The sequence below is a fragment of the Uranotaenia lowii genome, chromosome 1, assembly GCF_029784155.1.
Source record: "Uranotaenia lowii strain MFRU-FL chromosome 1, ASM2978415v1, whole genome shotgun sequence".
In the NCBI taxonomy this organism is placed as follows: Eukaryota; Metazoa; Arthropoda; class Insecta; order Diptera; family Culicidae; genus Uranotaenia; species Uranotaenia lowii.
The window spans coordinates 81,471,614-81,491,654 of NC_073691.1; the positions used below are offsets into that span (position 1 = coordinate 81,471,614).

General features: G+C 40.6%; 1 protein-coding gene across 2 annotated transcripts in view; it reads left to right on the forward strand.

Moving 5' to 3' along the window:
* Positions 1–18,360, forward strand: part of LOC129740565 (protein gone early) — a 376,826-nt gene extending 358,466 nt beyond the window's left edge. For both annotated transcript variants that reach the window (XM_055732270.1, XM_055732271.1), the window contains exons 7-13: positions 2,000–2,211; positions 8,360–8,566; positions 8,633–9,366; positions 9,428–9,571; positions 9,632–9,787; positions 9,856–10,191; positions 16,760–18,360. In XM_055732270.1, coding sequence (XP_055588245.1) covers positions 2,000–2,211; positions 8,360–8,566; positions 8,633–9,366; positions 9,428–9,571; positions 9,632–9,787; positions 9,856–10,191; positions 16,760–16,877 — 1,907 coding nt within the window. In that variant the 3' untranslated portion in view covers positions 16,878–18,360. The remainder of the gene's footprint in view (positions 1–1,999; positions 2,212–8,359; positions 8,567–8,632; positions 9,367–9,427; positions 9,572–9,631; positions 9,788–9,855; positions 10,192–16,759) is intronic.
* The last annotated feature ends 1,681 nt before the right edge of the window (positions 18,361–20,041 follow it).

Below are 20,041 nucleotides of genomic sequence, written 5' to 3' on the forward strand. Positions count from 1 at the left end.
GCCAAAGTTATTAAAATTTCCTTTGAATTTTCCATAGATCTATACAGCTCACAGAATAACATTGGAAAATTTAAAAAAAACACAAAAATACGGCTGTGGATTATCAAAGCTTTACTGCAATTTTTTCAAACTATTTTTTTTTTAGTTTTATAAAGCAAAATAATGCCATTAGCATACAAAATATTCAACGATCTCGTTTAAAACACATTTGTTTGATACCAAACAGAAGTCAATAAAATCGACCCAGTTCTTCGTCTGACCTTGCGTTTAAAGCTTCAGCGAATCAAATTCATCTGCCCGCCATTACCTACCCATTGTATTAGTTATTCAAATGGTTTTTAATCCCTAAAACAAGTTAGAAATTTGAAAAATTATTTTAACGACCGTTTTTTTTCTTTTATCGGAAGGGCACAAAACTGGTCCTAAGGTTGTTTCCGTAAAATTTTGGAGGTTACTAAGTCACACCACAAACAAACAAACAAAGCTTCCGATGACAACGAACGATAGACATCAACAGCAGCGTCAGCCAGCAATGAAACCGGCTGCTGTTGGGGAAAGATACTTTATGACATGTCAATAGACAAAATGGGCGAGCTACCAACCATACCGTGCGAGAGGGGGTTGTTGCATATTTTTATTAATGATAGCGGGGCGTTTTATGGGTTTATACATATTTGTGTGGTATGTGTCTTTTTTTTTTTTTGGGCTGCTGAGCGCCGCGCCGTCATTAATGAGGTAACTTAAATGAACCCTAACGTGCTACACGACTTCCACGACGAGATGATCGATGCCTCTAATGGGCCTGTTGAATGGTGTCTGGTGGATCACTTTTGTGTACTTCCTACTTCGATAGGGCTGGCACAGGTCGTCAAATAAACATCCTATTTGGAAAGAACTTCGGAAATACAAAAACTTTAACCCAAAACCACAATTCTGTATTTGCTTAAGTCGTTCACTGGCAACATCTCAAATGTTGTCAACAGAAGAACAAGTTCCTTAAATGGTTTTATAAACAATGTTATGAGGCTGTCAGTACCGCAGTGCAGTATTATTGAAATTTTTATACTAACACCACCCCTATTAAAGGTCTGAGCCATAACCTAAAAATAAGAGTAAACAGAATATTGTTTGACGTTGAATAACCACTTACGGGTACAAATTGAAAATCGATAAATGGTCAATGGTTTATATCTGCACACCATAAACCTGATATTTAAACTGAAATAATTTCCTTTCGTTATTAGATTTATTCTATCAATCAAAAAAGATGAGTAGTTCTGTATTAACATGATGGATGTTTTATTTAGTTCTTTTTCCAATGTGAAATATTATCAAATATCAATTAAAAAAGTACCAAACCGTGATATATTTTGCAATAAATACAAATACACACAACACACAGTGAAATGGTAATAAAAAGAATTCATTAAAATCTTTGTTGTCAACCTTGCCTTCTGTCTTGTTCTGTCAACATCCTATGGTTCTGTTTTGGCAATGAAAAATGAACAATTCATGTTTACATTGAAGAATCTCAATTCTTATTTCAATTTTCCGATATCTTTACTGCTGACTTCTTTCCATTTAAAGCTGGAACATCCCATCGTTTTTGCTCGCGGGACCGATTGGATTTTTTATTCGTTTCAATTTTCAACCAACATCCACATTTAAAGTGCCATTGACCTCCCGAAAACAAACGGATGGACCAGGCAGAGTAAGTTTGGCCTCTGAGGGGTCCGTCCATCGTGTCGTGTGTGCCGCAAAAGTTCTGCGGAAACTCGAAACTGGTGAAAATTTATGTCTCCTAAACCACCTACCTTCCTACTTATGTTATGTTAGAGGAACCCGTCTCGAACCGGTTTCGAAATTTTGGCGAAAAACAACCCAAAAAATTATCATATTTATGTATGAGCGCAGCATTAGAGCATCGGATATCGGGGCTCGGTCAGAAAGAACTTTTCTAATTTCCCTTCTCTCTCTTTTGGTGTGTCGTTTTTTGCAGGTGGCTGGCGGATGCTGCTGGGCAATAATAATCCCCACTGGGATCTGCGCGAGAATCTTCAGAAGGTCCAGCCCAAATACGGAGCGACGCCGTTCTTCAAGCTCGGTGTGGACACCCGGAATGCCCCGCCGTACGACTATATCATCACGGTTAGCGAGGGCGAACTAGGGCTACCGAGCAAGGAGTTCTACCTGATGGAGGAGAAGCACCCGGTAAGATACATGGCATGCGAGATTTGCAACTTGTTTTGAGAATTTTTTTTTTAATAATACTAGAGATGTACTGAATACGGACGAATACTGAATATTGACCATTTCAACTATTCTTAGAAACGAATATTATTTCAAGTTTGTAAAAAATAAAAGTGGTTATTTCAATTTTCTTCTACATATTTCTTCCATCATGCGCCTCATATTTTTGAGTCGATTATTTTCAACTTGATATGCAATAGATAAGAATCTTCTTCAAGTATGGGTCTCTCGTCTATTCATCCATCCATTGATTGAAAAAAAAAAACATAAATATAAAGAGTGTTGAAAATTAAAAACATCGAGTTAAACAAAAAACGCATCTCCAGTTTTTTCTGTATCTAATACTTGTATTACAACCTAGTTGATGCAGCAAAAAGCAGATTTTTTCGTTTGCCCCAATTTGAGATATAGCAGCTCAAAAATTGATAAATTTTTACACAATAATGCTCCTAGCTTACAAAGACAATAAGAAAGCCATGCACAGTCTTCAAGAAAAAGATGCGTTTTGTTGTGTTGAGAAAGTGTTTAGAACACATAAAACTTGTAGAGCTTCTATAAAAAGAGTTAAAAGAAAAAAAAACGTTTTTAGACACGCCCTATTTTTTTAATCTTGAAAAAATCATAGAGCGATACCGTTTCATTGCATGGCTATGGTATGTTGAGCAAAGTTTCTTCAAAAGATACAATCTATAGCAGTGGTTTTCAAACTTTTTTCCTTCACCGCCCCCTTTCGCTTAATTTTTGAGCTCAACGCCCCCCTGAGCGACTTTTTGTAAAAATCTTTAGATAGAAAGGCATCGTTGCAAAACCATAAGCTTTTAAAATTTTACTGTAGTATAATTTGAAACGTTAAATGTAGCACATTTAAAAACTTTTATAATTGACTTGAGAAGACCGAAAAGCCAACGCATAACCATCGATTGTAGCAAGACAAAACCCAAAATAAATTGACCACCAAGAATGAAATTTTTTTTTAAATTTTTTAAGGACAAATACTTAAAACTGGAAAACAAAAAAAACTAATAACAAATCACCTTCCAAAATTTTGTAAACAGAATTCTTTATTAATTAAATTTGCCTTTCATTTTTTCATAAAATATTTGCTGATAATTCGGTGAAATCGCATAATAAGTATTTTAAATAGTACACTGCAAATTTTTGCCTCGATTTCCAGCAAAAAAAATTGCTGGAAAAGTTCAGCAATCCAAATTTTTGCTGGAAACCAGTAATCGGTTTTCGAATTGCTGGATTTTTCAGCATTCGGTTGTGTTCTTGTCATTTTTGCTGAAAAATCAGCAATCGGTTTTCAAATTGCTGGACTTTCCAGTAATTGATCTAGTTTGCTGGAAAATCAGCAATCGAGTTATCAATTTGGAGTTTGTTTATGTTTCGTACGCTGAGGTAAGATTCTATTTCACAAATTTTGGTCAAATTAATATAATTATTTTATTCTCCTTTATATTCTAGCAACCAGATAACAAGTCAAGGGTGAGTTTTTATTGGACAGATAGATATTCTCTAAAATATTTTAAACAAAACTTTTTTTACAGGTGGCAGTTGATCAACACTTTGGCACAAAGCTGCCAGCCCAGAGCCGGTGTTATAGAGTATTTATAAAAAAATATCGTGTTTCTGGTAATAAATACATATCACTTTATTGAAAATAGGAGGAAATAATTGTTTTTATTGTCTATTATATGCACCGCCAGTAATCAATATTTAATTTTGAATTGAAACATAAATTTGATACTAAATACAGCCGATGGTGTTGGAAGATTAGCTGGTTTCCAGCAATCTGGATTGCTGATTTTCCAGCAATTCGAATTGCTGGAAATCAGCATTAACGTTTGCTGTTTTTTCCAGCAATTTAAATTGCTGGAAATTTTGCTGGAAAGTCAGCGGGACAAAAACCAGCAAAATTTTGCTGGTTTCCAGCAAAAAAAAATTTGCTGTGTATCATTTCTTGATAAAATAAATTTCAACTTTTATTTATGGCAATTGTGGACCAAATCTGAATATTATTTTTTTAACGGGTTTGGTTCCAAAAACTTAATTCCGAATATTTAGTAAAAATCGAATAACTTTTGATATTTGATCATGAAAAACTGCCGTATTTCATTTCTTTATCAATTGAATTAAAGATCACTAAATCAGAACTAAAAATAAAAGATCCTTTGAGTTGTTAGCATTCTAGTATTTTATTCAAAAAATCTATGACCATATCTGCGACGCCTTTTATTATAGATACTGTTCGAAAATTTTTTTTTGGCAATTTTTCAAGAGAATACATTTAAAAAAAATTCAGGCATTGTATAAACTTTAGAACTTATCAAATTCATATGGCCTAGAACACATTGCCATCCAAAATTTATGCTTCTTAGTTCAACCCAAAATAAACTTACAAAACCAGATCAATGTACAGATCGTATACGAAATCTTCCACAATTAAAAAATAATCTATCTGTAATTGTGACTTACAGAGACAAAAACTTGCTTAACAACTCTGTAAGTTTACAGATGTTTGTCCTCAACCTGGCTATAATTTGGTTATCAGAGTTCTTCAAAGTCGTTTCATTGTTGGGCTTTAAACGTACTAGTTGTCATTTCAATTCTAAGTTATTCCGTAATTTGTGAAAATGTGAATTTCAAAAGGACCCCACTGCCCCCCTGAGCCCTTCCGACGCCCACCAAATTTCAAAGTTGAGCTCACCGCCCCCCTAGAAGCTCTCAACGCCCTCAAGGGGGCGGTAGGGACCACTTTGAAAACCACTGATCTATAGCTTTATACAACATTTTTAGACTCTATCTAGTCACCGAAAGAAATTAGTATCACGAATTTCCACGGTTGTTGGAAAAAAATGGACACTGAGGCTGAAAATTTTCTACTGGATATTTACAGCTATAATAAGACCAAAAATCTCGTATGCCTCTTTAGTATGGGGGACCAAAACTGTTCAAGCTAGGTAGAAACTAGACAAGCTTCAAAGAATAGCAACCCAATCTGTTTATAACTGGGGCACAGTGGTCCAATTTCCAAAAAAACCTGGCAAACTATGTTTTTAATATTTTTGGCCTGGAAACTTACTTAATTTGTTCAATTACCATACTTTCTCTGAAAATAACTGACCCATTCCAAGCGCCCCTCAACTGGATGACCGATTTTCATTTTGCATTATTCAAAAATAATTTGCACAGAATTAGAAAGGTTATTTCTTGAGCTTCATTTTCCATCAAAAGATTTTCAGTTACCTTTTTTTTAGAATTGAGTATGCTGTCGTTGAAATTTAAAAATGTTAGTAAAGTCTGTTTCACATAGAATCTGGTCGCATCTTTTCATTTACAGCAGCGCCCCTAGTTGTCACATCGCGAATCTATTGACAGTGTTTTTATCCGGATGGTTTGTTTACTTACACGGAAAATAAAAAAAAGGTAAAATTTACCGAGATAGCAAGGTGAACGCTCGTGAAAGCCAAAAAGGTAACTTCTACCTCTTCGAGGTGAAACTCACCTCACAGCGAGGTAAAATTGAATCGAGGTTGGAAAAAAGGTACAATTCACCGAGAAAAAAGGTGAATCCAAAAAAGGTAAATCTTACCTCCTAGCGAGGTGAAGTTCACCTGAATTGAGCTCAATAAAAAAGTATAATTCACCTAGAAAAAAAGGTAAATCCAAATAAGATAAAACTTACCTCGTAGCAAGGTGAAATTGACCTGGATTGAGCTAAACAAAACGGTACAATCATCTCGAACAAAAGAACTATTTGCCGAATCCGTTTATTGAGGTTAAGCTGTTATGTCGTTCAGAAGGGAAGTTTTGTTTCGTGGAACAGAATGGTGAGTGTTTTCTTAGCTATTATTTAGTTGTGCTGGTTCTCATCATAATAATTTGCCTTTGTTTCAGATCAGCCCAGCTTCGAGGTTTATTCCACGTCATCCTCCAGATATCATTCCGGAAAAGCCGGACCTGACTGGATAAGTCGCCATTATGGCGCGGAAGAACGCGAAGCCGAATTGCCACGAGCCTGGCGAAAAAAGGACTTACCTCAATAATTTTTTTAAACAAGATGATATATTTAAAAAATAATATAATGAACAGTCCCTATTTATTTTTAAAATAAATATAAATTTTTGAATGAATTTTGTTTTCATTTTTATTGAAGAAACCAACCAAACCAACTAGAATTTACCTTTCAAATCAGTGAATGGGAAAACGATATTATTTACTATTTTGCTAGGTGAATGCGAAAAAGGTAAAATTTACCATTTTGCTAGTTGAATTGAAAAAAGGTAAAATTTACCTTTTTGCTAGGTGAATTTACCTCGAAGGAGGGGTGGAAAAAAATCACCTCGCAAAAAGGTAAATTTTACCTTTTTTTTTATTTTCCGTGTAGTGGTGAAAATTTCATCAAGATTGAAGCAGTCAGTCAAAAGTTATCAACGATGGAACGCGAAAGGCGAGAGAAAATTCTGCACACTCACGTAGAGAAACCGACGTGGTCAGAGGTAAAGCTCGCGAAATTCCTGAAATATCCAAAATCGACGTTACCGGGAGACTCTAAAGGTGGATCGAGCAAAACAAACCAGGCGTAAAAGTGGAACATATGACCGGAAGCTGCGAGCAAAGGTAATTCGATCAGTTCACAATAATCCTGGAATCTCCTTGCGTGATTTGGCGAAAAAGTTCAAGACGAACCACAGTACAGCTCGACGAATTTGTTTGCGAGAAGGCTTGCGGTCGTATCATGCAAACATCCCAACAGGACGCTGAAACAAAACCTGGTTGCCGATACCAGGGCAAGGAAGTTGTACGAGAAAGTGTTGACCAAGTACAACGGATGCATTTTGATGGACGACGAAACTTACGTCAAAATGGATTTTGGACAAATACCCGGTAACAAATTTTACCTTGCGAAGCGTAAAGGGAATGTTGCGGGTAGATTCAAGTTTGTTTTCGCAGATAAATTTGCTCGTAAGTTGATGATTTGGTAAGGGATCTGTAGTTGTGTGAAGAAGACTAAGATTTTCATCACTGGGGACACAATGAATGGAAATGTTTACAAAGAAGAATGTCTCCAGAAAAGGGTTTTGCCATTCATTCGGTCCCACAAAGGTCCGGTGAAGTTCTGGCCGGACCTGGCAAGCTGCCACTACAGCCGGGATGTCGTTAAGTGGTATAAGGAGAACAAGATCGATTTTGTTGAAAAAAGTATCAATCCACCAAACGGTCCGAATTTTCGTCCCTTCGAGAAATATTGGGCAATAGTTAAGAGCAAACTGAAGAAATGTTGCAGAACCATGAAAAAACCCTCTCAAATGGAAAAATGGTGGAACAAGATGGCGAATGAGGTTACCAGCAGTACTGTGCAGAAAATGATGGGTGGTATCACAATAAAACGTTCGAAAATTCATTCGAAAAGCTGACGAATGATTTTTATGTATTTTTTTTCCTATAAAAACCCTACAAAATGACATTTTTACTTTTGTTGTACGTTATTTCTTTGCAATGAAATGATCTATTTTATCCGACCAGATTCTATGTGAAACAGACTTTATCCAGGTTTGATCATAAACAAGCCTTACGAAACCAAACTGTGTGTACGGTCAATTTTGTAACCGACTTTATCTGATCTTTATCTCATCTGACACAGTCCTATAAGATTAATTGTTATTAATTGTTATGCCATCTTATCGCGAGTTGTGTACCCTGATCACACAACTCGCAATGAGCTCGATACCTTCTGAACCTCGGAATTCTTCGCGCCTTGTGAGTTGAATAGATATCATCCCTGCCTCACTCGTTGGATTCGAAAAAACTATCACGGATGAAAGTCGGAGTGACGCGTCCGTTACGCGGAAGGACTAAGCTGCTTATTTAGAATTGTTTCCTCTGTCGTTATGGGGACGATGTTGTCTGTAAATCAACTGACCTCAGTCTTATGACGACTATGCAATTGCTACTCAACTGACGCCATTGGAGGCACCATTGCGCACATCCAGAATTACTATCGCTTAAAAGCGTACCTCTTAAGAAGCAATACTTTATAACGTTTTGATCACGTTTGTTTGAAACTATTTTTTAAAATCTTTTCTCATTTTCGCTTGACATACAGGTCATCCAAGCCTACCACACCTATCTGCGGGACATTCTCGTACATCTGGTGGCATCCTCGACAATCAAATCGAACGACTACGCCAAAATGATCTTCAACTACGAGCGGCGGATAGCGCTGGACGTGCTGAGCGTGCTGAAGGAAGGTGGCAACGCGTCCCAGCCACAAATCCGAACCATGCAGCAACTGATGGACGAAGCTCCCTCGGTAAGAGCTCATTTGATGAGATAAATCAAGTTTTGAATACCAAGGTCGATTTTCTCGTGTTTTCAGCTTCCAATTCTTCAGGCTGCTCAAACGATGTTCAAGAAAAAGATCACCGAAAAAACTCAAGTTCTCGTAAGCAGCCCGCTGGCGTTGAAGATGATATCACAAATTATCACCACCACCGATAAGGAGATATTGAACAATTTTGTAATGTGGTCTGTGATAAGGCATTATGTCCCCTACATGTCACGACTGTTTCGGCTATCGAAGCTAGAGTTCGATAAGGCTCTGTATGGTGTCCAAACCAAACAACCGATTTGGCATTTTTGTACAAAAATAGTCGAGCAGGTTATGCCCTTCGGTTTGGAAGTGCTGCGGGAGAATCCCGCTTTGATAGTACACGATCGGGGTGATCAGGATTACCCGGAGCAACACCCTCATCCAATGGTTGTCGCAGATCCGTATCAGAGCTCGCTCCTGGTGCGAGACGATCGCGTTCGATACGATGAGGAGCTGGTAAAAATGATGTTCTACCACATCCGCGATGAGTACAAGTCGGCCATAATCAATGCTAATTGGATCAACGAGAAGCTTACCAAGTTTGTGGCCGATAAGCTTTCGATGATGCGGGTACAGATCGGGATACCCGAAGATTTGCTCAGAAGCGAGAAACAGTCCAACGACTTCTACAACGAGCTCACTCTGGACGAATTGATGTTTGTGGAAACCGTAGTGCAGCATTGGACGTTCGCTAAAACCCGGATGGATCGAATGCTGGAAAACGTTACTGATAGTGAAAGGTATTCGTAAAATTGTTGTCTATTCTTATTTATATTGAAACTTGGCCATTTTCTTTTACAGAATTATATCGGAACTCTACCCACCGGTCCCATATGGGGCAAGGCGCGCACCAGTACCTAAAATGAAATACTCAATAGCTCTTAATATGCTCATTATTTCGAAACAGAAAGTTCGACAGCCATATTTCCATCATAAGTTTCCTATGTGAGTGCTTTTAAATTGTTTTTAATTGTTACCATATTAACTTTCTAAAAAAAATTGCAGCTCAGTGAATTTTGCCCGTCTAGGATCGGACATTTCGCTGGTGATTCACGACGCCATCAACACGCTGACCGAACAGTTCGCGCAAACTGCCAAGGATCAACCGAAACAAACACTCGAAAATGTTTTTGACGAGGAAGCACAAGAGTGCATTTCTAGGTACATGTCAGAAAAGCTTAATTTGAGACAAATTTATACTCAATTTTAAAACCCTTAAAACTTCACAGAATCATCCCACACATATTCCACCCGTCAAAGGTGTCAAACTCCAGCAAGTTGGACCTCTATCTGGAGCTGTCGGCCGGAAGTTTGCTAAGCCAGGCCTTCGGCACGCTGCTGGACAAAATCGATCGAAACGAACGGATATTCGAGAGTGACATTCCGGAGAAGAGTACCTACGAGGCGATGGGTTTGCGGCATAACCGTCGGCAACCGGGCCTTCGAAAGTACGACGAGCAGCAGCTGTTTTCGTTGGCCTTGTTGCAGAAGCACTGTGCCACCGAGGACAGTGCGGTGGTGCGGTACAACAAGCTGCTAGTCAGCGGTATTCCGGAAGCGGAAAAGTGAGTAACCAATTACTAGAGCTTCATATTCATAATTTCGAAACAAATTTTAAAAGTTCGAGTCAAAGAAAGGTCAGAGGTTCCAGTTGATGGGGGGTAGAAATTCTGTCTCTTTGAGTGCTTGTATGCCTTCTGTTCTCGAAGACAGCTATCGCCAGAACAACTGACCGTTTCAGCAAGCAGCTATCTTCAGTTTGCAACCCTGGGTTTATGGGTACAATTGAAAGACTTTTTTTGACCTCACATCTCCACGGCTTAAGGTCGGACCTCTCCTCTAACGACTCGAGGTTCAACCTCCCCTAGACTCGCGTAACGTCATCCTATTCCGCCTCAAATGACTCATCCGGCGTCGAGAGCCACTCTACACCGAGAGTATCCCCGTTTCGCGAAACACCCATTTCCTTACTTCCCATTTCCACTGCGATGGAGGTCGTGTCTTATCCCCACAGCTTCACTTGCAGGGAACGGCACTACACGGATACTCGCCGCCGGTGGAGTTATCCTACCACGCACGCGACGTATCCCCGAGTTCCACGACGCAGAAGATGATGTCTTATCTTTGTAGATTTACTTGTACATAGTAGCGGACGCACTCTACTCGGAAGTCCCCCGACCATATTGAGGTATCAACTGTCTCCGTGTTGAATAAGTTGGCGATAGTTGCGCCAGTGCCTTCCGGTAGACACCATCTGTGACGTAATCGTTTGCACACTCACTCGTGGCACTACGCTGGCTTCGTGCAGCTGGTCGATAGGTGATGTGATGTTCGGCACAACGACACTCGAAGACCCTGTGGCCAAACTCCATACACCGGTAACACCTAATTTGTTGTAAGTTGGATTCGCTTCAACTTACTTACTTACTTACTTAATGGTCCTGCGTAGATTCTCCGGCCGTGGTAAATGACCTCCATTATTGACGATCCGGAGCCAGCGTCTTCACCTGGTCCCGGTCAATATTCTCGTCGACAGTTTGAATTTCGGCGGCTAGGCTTCGACACCACGAGTTTCTGGGTCTGCCTCTCCTTCAATGTCCTTCTGGATTCCATTCGAGCGGCTCTTTGCAAATCTCTCATCTTTTCGCAGCGTGTACCCAATCCATCTCCACTTGCGCTCCCCAATCACGAATTCTAGCGCCTTTTAATGACACCTGCGATGTAGTTCCTCGTTTGAGATCTAGTTGCCAGGCCACCAAGGGCGGATGATATTCCGCAGGCAGCGATTCACAAAAACTTGCACATTTCGCGTCGTCACCGCATATGTGCATCAAGTTTCTCACCCGTACAACAATACGAAATTGAAGTTTGAGTTGAAGATTCGGATTTTGTTCGTAGAGAGATCTGTCGTGACCGCCAGATGTTTCGGAGACTCGCAAAAGCAAATAGGGCTTTTCTGATCCGGGTTTCGATGTCTTTCTTGGAACCACCATCAGGCGTTATTTGGCTGCCAAGATACTGGAAGCACTCCACTTTCTCAACTTGTTGCCCGGGGACCACGAAATTGGAAGGATTTACTGTGTTGATCTCCATCGACTTGGTCTTTCCGACATTGGTTTTGAAACCTGCTGCCCTGGAGCTTTTGGTGAGGTCGTCGAGTTTGCTCTGCAGTTGTTGTTGTGTTTGGGCGAGCAAAACAATATCGTCAGCCTGGTCAAGGTCGTTTAGCTGCTTCACTGTCGAAAGACTCCACGCAATCCTCGGTTTGGTGCCCAGTCGATCGATCCAGTCAGAATCTCATTTATTACGATTAGAAAAAGTAGCGGTGATAAAATACATTCTTGTCTCACTCCAGCAGTTACCGGAATTGGATCCTTTGGGACTTCTCTTCGTCTTAGAGGCGCCCAGATGTTTTCTTGGTAAAGTCGGTCGAATGCTTTTTCGAAATCAACGAACACCAGGAAAAGAGAGTCCGGGAATTTATTGCTTTGCTCCAGTATGATTCGTAGCGTTGCGTTGTGCTCTATACATGATCATCCGGATCGCAATCAAAATTGTTGCCATCGGAGGGATATCGTGATTTTTTTTTCTGAATCCTGTTCAGGATCACTTTGCAGAGTACTTTGAGGGTTGTACAGATCAACGTTGTGCCACGCCAGTTACCGCACTCTGTCAGGTCTCCATTCTTCGGAACCTTTACAAGGATACCCTGCGTCCAGTCGGCCGGGAATGTGGCAGTATCCCAGATGTCAGCGAAGAGACGGTGCAACATTTGGCTAACAAAGCAGGGTCGGCTTTCAACAATTCAGCAGAGATGCAATCGATCCAAGGGGCTTTGATTTTATGTCTTTGATTGCCGCTTCAATTTCAGCCAGCGAGGGCACTTCCGAGTTGACGCCATTAATAAGACTTACTGATACCTGATACTTCGAGCTTCGAGCTGCTGGTTCTGTTGGTTATCGCTATTCGTGACTCGGAAGAGTAATTCGAAATGCTCAGTCCAACGTTTGAGCTGAACTGTTCGATCTATCAACAGCTGATCTGCTCGGTCTTTCAGCGGCATTCTTGCATTAGTCACTGCACCACTAAGGCGGCAAGAAATATCATACAGTAATCGGATATCTACAATGACGGCGGCTTGTTCTTCCTCTTCGGCTAAAGAGTGTTGTCTAATCTACAGATCGTTCAACTGCCTTTTCCAGCTCCGCGTATCGTAAGAGGCCGGCTGCTTTGGCTGACCCGGTATATGCCTGCTCAATTCCGACTTTCGCCTTTCTCCGATCATCAACCATCCTCCAAGTTTCATCCGACATCCATTCACTTCTCCTTTCACAAACTTTGCCGAGAGTACCATGGCTCGTCGTGATAAAGGCATTCTTGATTCCACAGCACTGTTCTTCGATTGTTCCGTCTGTCGGCAGCTCCGAGGCTCGGGATTCTAGCTGTTCAACGTATGCCCTTTTCACCTCTGGATTCTCCAACCGGCGGACGTCGTATCGACACCCGCCTTTCTCCTCGCGCCGTTGGACACGCGCAACTCTCAGTCGTATCTCGCCAAGGACGAGGTGATGGTCAGATGCAATGTCTGCACTTCGTTTGTTGCGGACATCAAGAAGGCTCCTTCTCCATTTTCGGCTGATGCAGATGCTGTCAATTTGATTTTCTGTTTGGCCATTTCGGAATACCCAAGTGATCCTGATATCGTTCCCTCTTAGCCTTCGTCGTTGTCGGATGTGTTCTACTTCCGATCATCGATCAAAAGGCAGCGAATTTTTTTTTGTCGATAAATGTGGCAGATCTCTTGCCGGAATTTTGAAATTGCAGCCATCTTGCTGCCCTGCAATCTGTGCACGGAATAACAAAGTGTGTCAGATGCGAATCAAACCACAATAAAAGAAAAACCATAAACCTTAAGCTTACCTTGATGCTTCTTGTGATATGTTCACACTCGGAACATCATGCTCCTCCTCTCGGCACTTCCGGCGCCCAAAATCTCTCCTCACTGTTTGTGACCGGAACACGAACCTGCAGCAATTAATCCGTAAAAATCCCTTCAGTGCTGGAGGCTGAAACCAAGGTTGCCGAAAAAAATTCTGTGTTTTTGACAAACAAAATTCTCGAATTCTGTGATTTGAACCTAAAATTCTGTGACGGTTTTCTGTGACTCTTTTTAATGAATTTCACAGGGAAATCATGTCAAACATCAACAAAAAGGAAAATTTCTACAGTTTTAACTGAAAAATATCAATTTAAATTACTTTGTTTTCATATTTTCATAGATTATAGTTAGAAATAAAAAGTTGAAAAGGACAAACAAAATTATAATTTTGGAAATCTGTACAAAATTTAGAAATTCTATGAATTCTGTGAAAATTTTAAAAATTCTGTGATCTGTGACACAGATTCTGTGAAGAAATTTTACTCGAAATTCTGTGATAATACAGATTTCTCTGTGATTTCGGCAACCTTGGCTGGAACACTAGCTTGACACGCCTTGCTGGGCGGCAATTCCCGGCATCAAACACTGGCCTATGCTCGGGGCCGGATCACGAGCAAGGTCCTTTTGGCGCTAATGGCCGAATGCGCAGATGGCCACTTAATCAGCGCTCAGAAACCCGACATCCACTCATGGACATAGCTCGGGGTCGGAATACGAGCAACGTCCCAATTCTCCTGCGGCGCTAGTGGCTGGGGAATAAAATACACTAGGCAATAGTGCCTGAATTGATGTGCAATTCGCTCCGGTGGTGTTGGTCGCAGCACACTGAGGGTCACCACAGTTCATTCCGAGGTGAACAGTTCCCTCAAGTGCTGGCCGGAATTGACTCTTCTTCGGCAGTGAGCACCCTTGAAGCGACCCAACTCCGGCGACGTCCCGCAGCGATGATCCAACGCGGCGACGATTCCACGTGTGTGTGGAAAATACCACACCAAAAAAAGCCATGCAAAATGACCACCATTAGTTCCTTTATTCCTAACCACAAATTGACAATCGCCTACCTCTTTTTAGAAGGCCTCTTTTTTGCTGGATTTAATCGGATCTTCGCTGGGTCGATTCGGAATCAAAGGGGTTCCTTTCCCCTAGCACTATCCGGAATTCCTGTGTGGAAACGGGAGATAATCACGTTTAGCATTTTGTTTAAGAAAGTTTGCTAGCCGTTATCCGTCTTCGGATTCTGAATGACGGAATTTTTATTTCCGTTAGAAATGTCATCGGACATTCACTTACCCGAATATTTCTTATTAAATCGGTTCGATTACCGGGAACCGGAATGCTGCCTCAGATTTTTCGGCATTCGCGGCGTGTTTTTTTGACGTCAACCTTTTTCTTTTTCCCGCTTGGTTCTATCTTATGATGTGTGATAGACCGGTCGGCGCTTACGCCTAGATTGTATGTGATTTTAGACTTTGGGTTTTTTGTGACCCAGTCAGTAATTGTAACATAAAGTGTTGTGTAGTGCGCGATGATGAGCCCAGCACCGGGTGACCATCCAAACCGGACCATTCGTGAATGGATGGATGCCCAAAATTTGCACGGTCGTTTATATTATTTAACGCTTCAAGGTGCTAAAGCTAAAGAACTACCGAAAAACCCGTTCTTGATTGGACGTTCCATCGAGAACTTCGCGGATGAAATTGTGGGAGCCTTTTACGAAAAATCTCGAAAATGGTACGTGTTCAAGATAAGGAACAAGGACCAAGGAAGAAAGCAGACAACACTATCAACTCTACTGGAGAGTACACCGATTGTCATAGGTCGTCATCCTAATTTGAACCAGCGGAAATAAGTGGTCACCTGTCGAGAAGTGGATGGGATAGATGACAAACTTTTGTTGGAGAAACTAGTGCCTCAAAAAATAAAACAGCAGCAAGAATCATAGGTCCATCAACGTTGATTCTTACAACCAACAGCACCATCATTCCGGAATTTATAAAATTTCGGTCTGCTTCGTGTTCACACGCGCATTTACTACTCGCAGCCTCTGTTATGCCGACAATGCTTGCAGTATAGCCACCCTTAAAGCCGTTGCAAGAATCAGTTGGCGTGCAAAATTTGCTCTCAAACTCACGAAAATGTGGAAATTGCAAAACATCAGGTCATTCCCCTTTGGACAGAAAGTGCCCCATTTGGACAGCAGAATAAGCAGCTCGCAAACTCAGCACCGATTAAAACATCCCAATCAACGAAGCCCGAAGAATAGTACCCACGAGCAGCAACTCCACCAGCTACGCGAATGTAGTAAAAACCAGCCAGAATCAACAGACTACCCAGAACACAATACAACAGCAACAGCTTCAACAAAAAGAAGCACCAAACCAACAGACGAGCTTGAACCAGAAAAGAACGCACACTCCAGCAGCACCACAATCTAACCAAACTGATGGCATCAATTTGGATGCAGATTCCCTGCCTCGAAAAAGCTGGACCATTATAAGGTTTCTAACCCGTGTTCTGAATCTGGCTACGATTATTCTTTCGTTTATCGGTTCCCATTTATGAGGGCCGCATGGGCCTGCGAGCTCAACAGGAAACCAACTCCTCGTTACCTATTAGCGTCTTCTCCTCGAATGCCAGAGTAAAGCAGGACTTGCCCGGACTGTGTCTTGTGTTCTCCAGCGTTAAGGCCAACGGCTTCGCCCAGTCCCAGAATTTCTAGCTTGAGGCGGCTAGCTTCTCTAGCAAGTTGTGCAGGCTTGCCTTGTAGGGCAAGGGTTAAAACGTTCCAAGTTCCAATTCGTGTCCGTGTTTTCATGCTAAAAGTCCTCACCAAAGTTCCAGGACGGTGATTTCTACCAGATTCCGTAACAATTTAATAAATCGGAAGCAGTAGGTTGTTAGCATAAGGTCCATATCCCGCGATAGGGCTGCCATCTTGGACTGAGACAGAGGCTGTTTGAGCCGCCCCTGTCTCAGTCTGCATGCGACCAAAGCATACATCGGAGTTGGGTACCCAATCTCCGCTTAGGTTACTCGCATCCCAGCCGGCACCACGAGGTTGAGATATGAGTTTGGAATAAGAGGTCATATGACCACTAATATGAATTGTTGATATTATTTGCTGATGCGTCTACCATCAGTGCCTACATCACTTATCAGGAAAAAAATTTAACGGGTGCCTATCTTCTTTACAGATTCCATCTCCTGTGGCGGCAGATACCGTTCCTGGCGACGACGCTGGAATGCAGCAGCAGTACCAGTAGCGCCATTGGTGGGACGGAGCAAAACTCACGCTGCAACCGCGTTCTTTGATTAGTGCGGCGAGTGGCTCCAACGAGAGAGGAGGACGAAGAAGCGACAGTGGCCCCGCCGGTGACAGAAACGCCCGCCCGAAAGCGCTCCCGCAAGCGTAAGAAACCTCCATCATCACCACCACCACCACTACCACAAGTACCCGTTAAGACCTATTCCTACTACGATCCGGCCTTCACCTATCCGTACCAGATAGCTGGTCAGTATCCGAAATTCCCAGAGATTCTGGATCACATACCGACGGGACACGAATCGACCTCGGGTGGTGGGAAACAAGGCAACAACGGTGATATCATCTACCCTAAGATCGATGTGAATAGTATATTTTTCTGAATGTTTGATGCGCGGATCGAGGAATGTGATGTGTATGTGCGTAGCATGACTGGAATTGTCCCTTGAGTTGTAGGTAAGTATGTATCTCTTAATTCTGCCACTGCAAAGTTCACCGTTAAATCACATACCTATTATGGAAATTAGTTTTTAAAATTGAGACAGTACGCTCTGTTTGTTTAAGGTATTTCTAGGTTTTTAAGCAGTGAACTGATCTGAATAATACAAAATCTCAGATTTTTACTTTTATTTTGGATCAAAACTTCAACAATTTATAGAACAAAAAAAACAATTAACAACATTAATTTAACATTAATCGAACGAGATTCCTTGCAACGTTTTCATAATTTCTAAAACAGAACCAATAATCAAATACCGATACAATAACGAGAATATAAGTATATATATTTATCTGGAAATTCACAGATTAAAAGAGAAATTATCAAGGAATATATACCTATATTGATGTAAAATTGAGGCCAACATGAAAGCTAAAAACCACATTCTAATGAGATTTCAATCGCTCTTGACGCATTGAAATAAAACTGAGATCATGTACCACGTGCAGACGACATACATAAACGATGATGATTATGATTAAGTATAAAGTATAATAGCGAAACCAATCAATTGTTTAGGCTAAGTGTGTATCATCAAAGGAAGAAAAAAAAAGGCGATGTAATTTATTATTGTACAATGAACGAAATTCCAGACACTTACTGATTAAAAAGATAAAAATCCCTTATACTAACTCGAATGACCAGTTCCAATTCGAACGTTACTTTTATAAAGAAGAATTGTGCGTTGACAAACGGTTAAGTTTGAAGCTGCTTGAAGTATGTTAATAGTATTGAAAAAAGTGATTGGCCTGCGATGGAAAGGCACACACGAAAATGGAAAATCCATTGGAGTTCATTGGATTGAGAGACATCGTTTAAAAGAACGTGAAGTTTAAAACATCATCTAACTATACTAAGTTTTGACAATTTGACAGTTTCGCGTATCAGTGAGATCATTTCGACGCATACCCCTATTAAATATGTATAGGCTTAAACGAGATCACTAGAGAACTGAAAAAAGGCATACAACACTGCAGTTATACGCTTGCGAAGAGCGCGATCACACAAATAAATCTGAAACGAAAGTAAACTAACTTCTGTCGGGTTTTTTTTATGCAATAGAACAAAAGAAAGAACTCATCCCTTATTAGACTGATTAGACAGGATGGATCTATTTTTTTTATTAAGGTACACCGGGGCAAGTTTTCATCAAATACTCAGCTTGTCTGGTTGTCCTCGTTTATTGTAACGTCTCCATTCTCATCCATGAAAGTTGAAGCTAAGGGGTTTTTCTCAATGTCCACAATAACGTCTGTTTTGTACGGGATCCTAGTCCAAAGAGACCGGATACTTTATTTCTAGTTCACAAGAAATCTCTAGAACACAGGGACTCTATATTTACAGTCTACAGTTGGTACAATCCAGCCATAACAGCTGATTGCACGCCCAGTATTATGTACTTGCATTTTTATTAAAACTAACAATTCTTCCTCCTTCAGATAAGGCATTAACATTGCAATTCAATTAACTAAAAGTAATAAAAGATAACTAAACTAATAGTATATAAATTCATCAGTTTTCAAAACTTTTCTTCTTCTCTCTGATCTTCTCAAGACTACTGAATTTGATGATGATTCGTTTGAACAGGGGGAAGTACCCCGGGAATGGATTTCTCTTCTAGATGGCACTTGCACTGGTTGTAATTGCGAAGGGGAGAAACCATGAAATACCTCTTCGTCAGAATCCTCGCGACGTCGCTTCGGAATTCTACTTCTACTGCTTGCCATTGGTGGATTATCCTGACTTTGGATCTGAAACGCTGCATTGCGCCTTAGTTCAGATTGTGCACTTTTGATCTGCTCCCTGTGAGCCGAGATCACGTTTGCTCCCAGAGCGATCTGGAAAATATTTTGAGAAAGTTTTTTAATGAAAATCGCATTTAACCATCTTTCTGTGTTTCTAGTATTAGGATTCCGATAGAAAACCTTGTCTCCTCTTTTCAAAACAGAAAAAGGATCCAATTTGTCTTTTTCGTATGCTGTTAAGCCAAAATTACGTTCAGTTTCATTTGATTGCTGCCTAACCATTTTGCCAGTACTATGCGACTCCACGGCCAGTTGCAATTTATAATCTTTCTTAGGATTTGCTAGATCCAATAAGGTTTTTGGTTTATATTTAAAAATTCTCTCTGATGGGAAATCTTCCCCTTCTGATAAGCAACTGTTCCTGTAACTGAATAAAAAATAATCCAACCTATCTTGCATATCCATGTTTCTCATATCAGGGTCCAACAAAAACTTTTTAAGTATTTCTTTCGCTACTCTCACTAGCCTCTCCGCCTGACCATTACTCTGTGGGTGATACGGTGGGCTTTTGTATATCTTGATTCCCTGCTTTTCCATGAACGATATGAAGTGTTGAGAATTGTAAGGTGGACCATTATCAGACACAATGACGTCCGGTAACCCGAACCTCGCAAAAAAATCAGTGAACTTTTTCAAAACCTTATTTGAGTCTGTACCGAAATTCATCATATAAACCTCAAGCCACTTGGAATAACTATCAATTATTATAAGAAAGTTATGCCTTTCAAAATAAAAAAAATCTGTATGGATTCGACTAAATGGCCTAGTAGTGGGTATCCAACTGTAGGTTTCATTTTTCCTCGGAACTACAGCCATTTTTGCGCAAACTTCACAAGTTTTAGTATAAGCTTCCAAATCCTTATTTATTCCGACCCAGTAAACACTTTTTCTAGCCAACTGTTTCATTTTG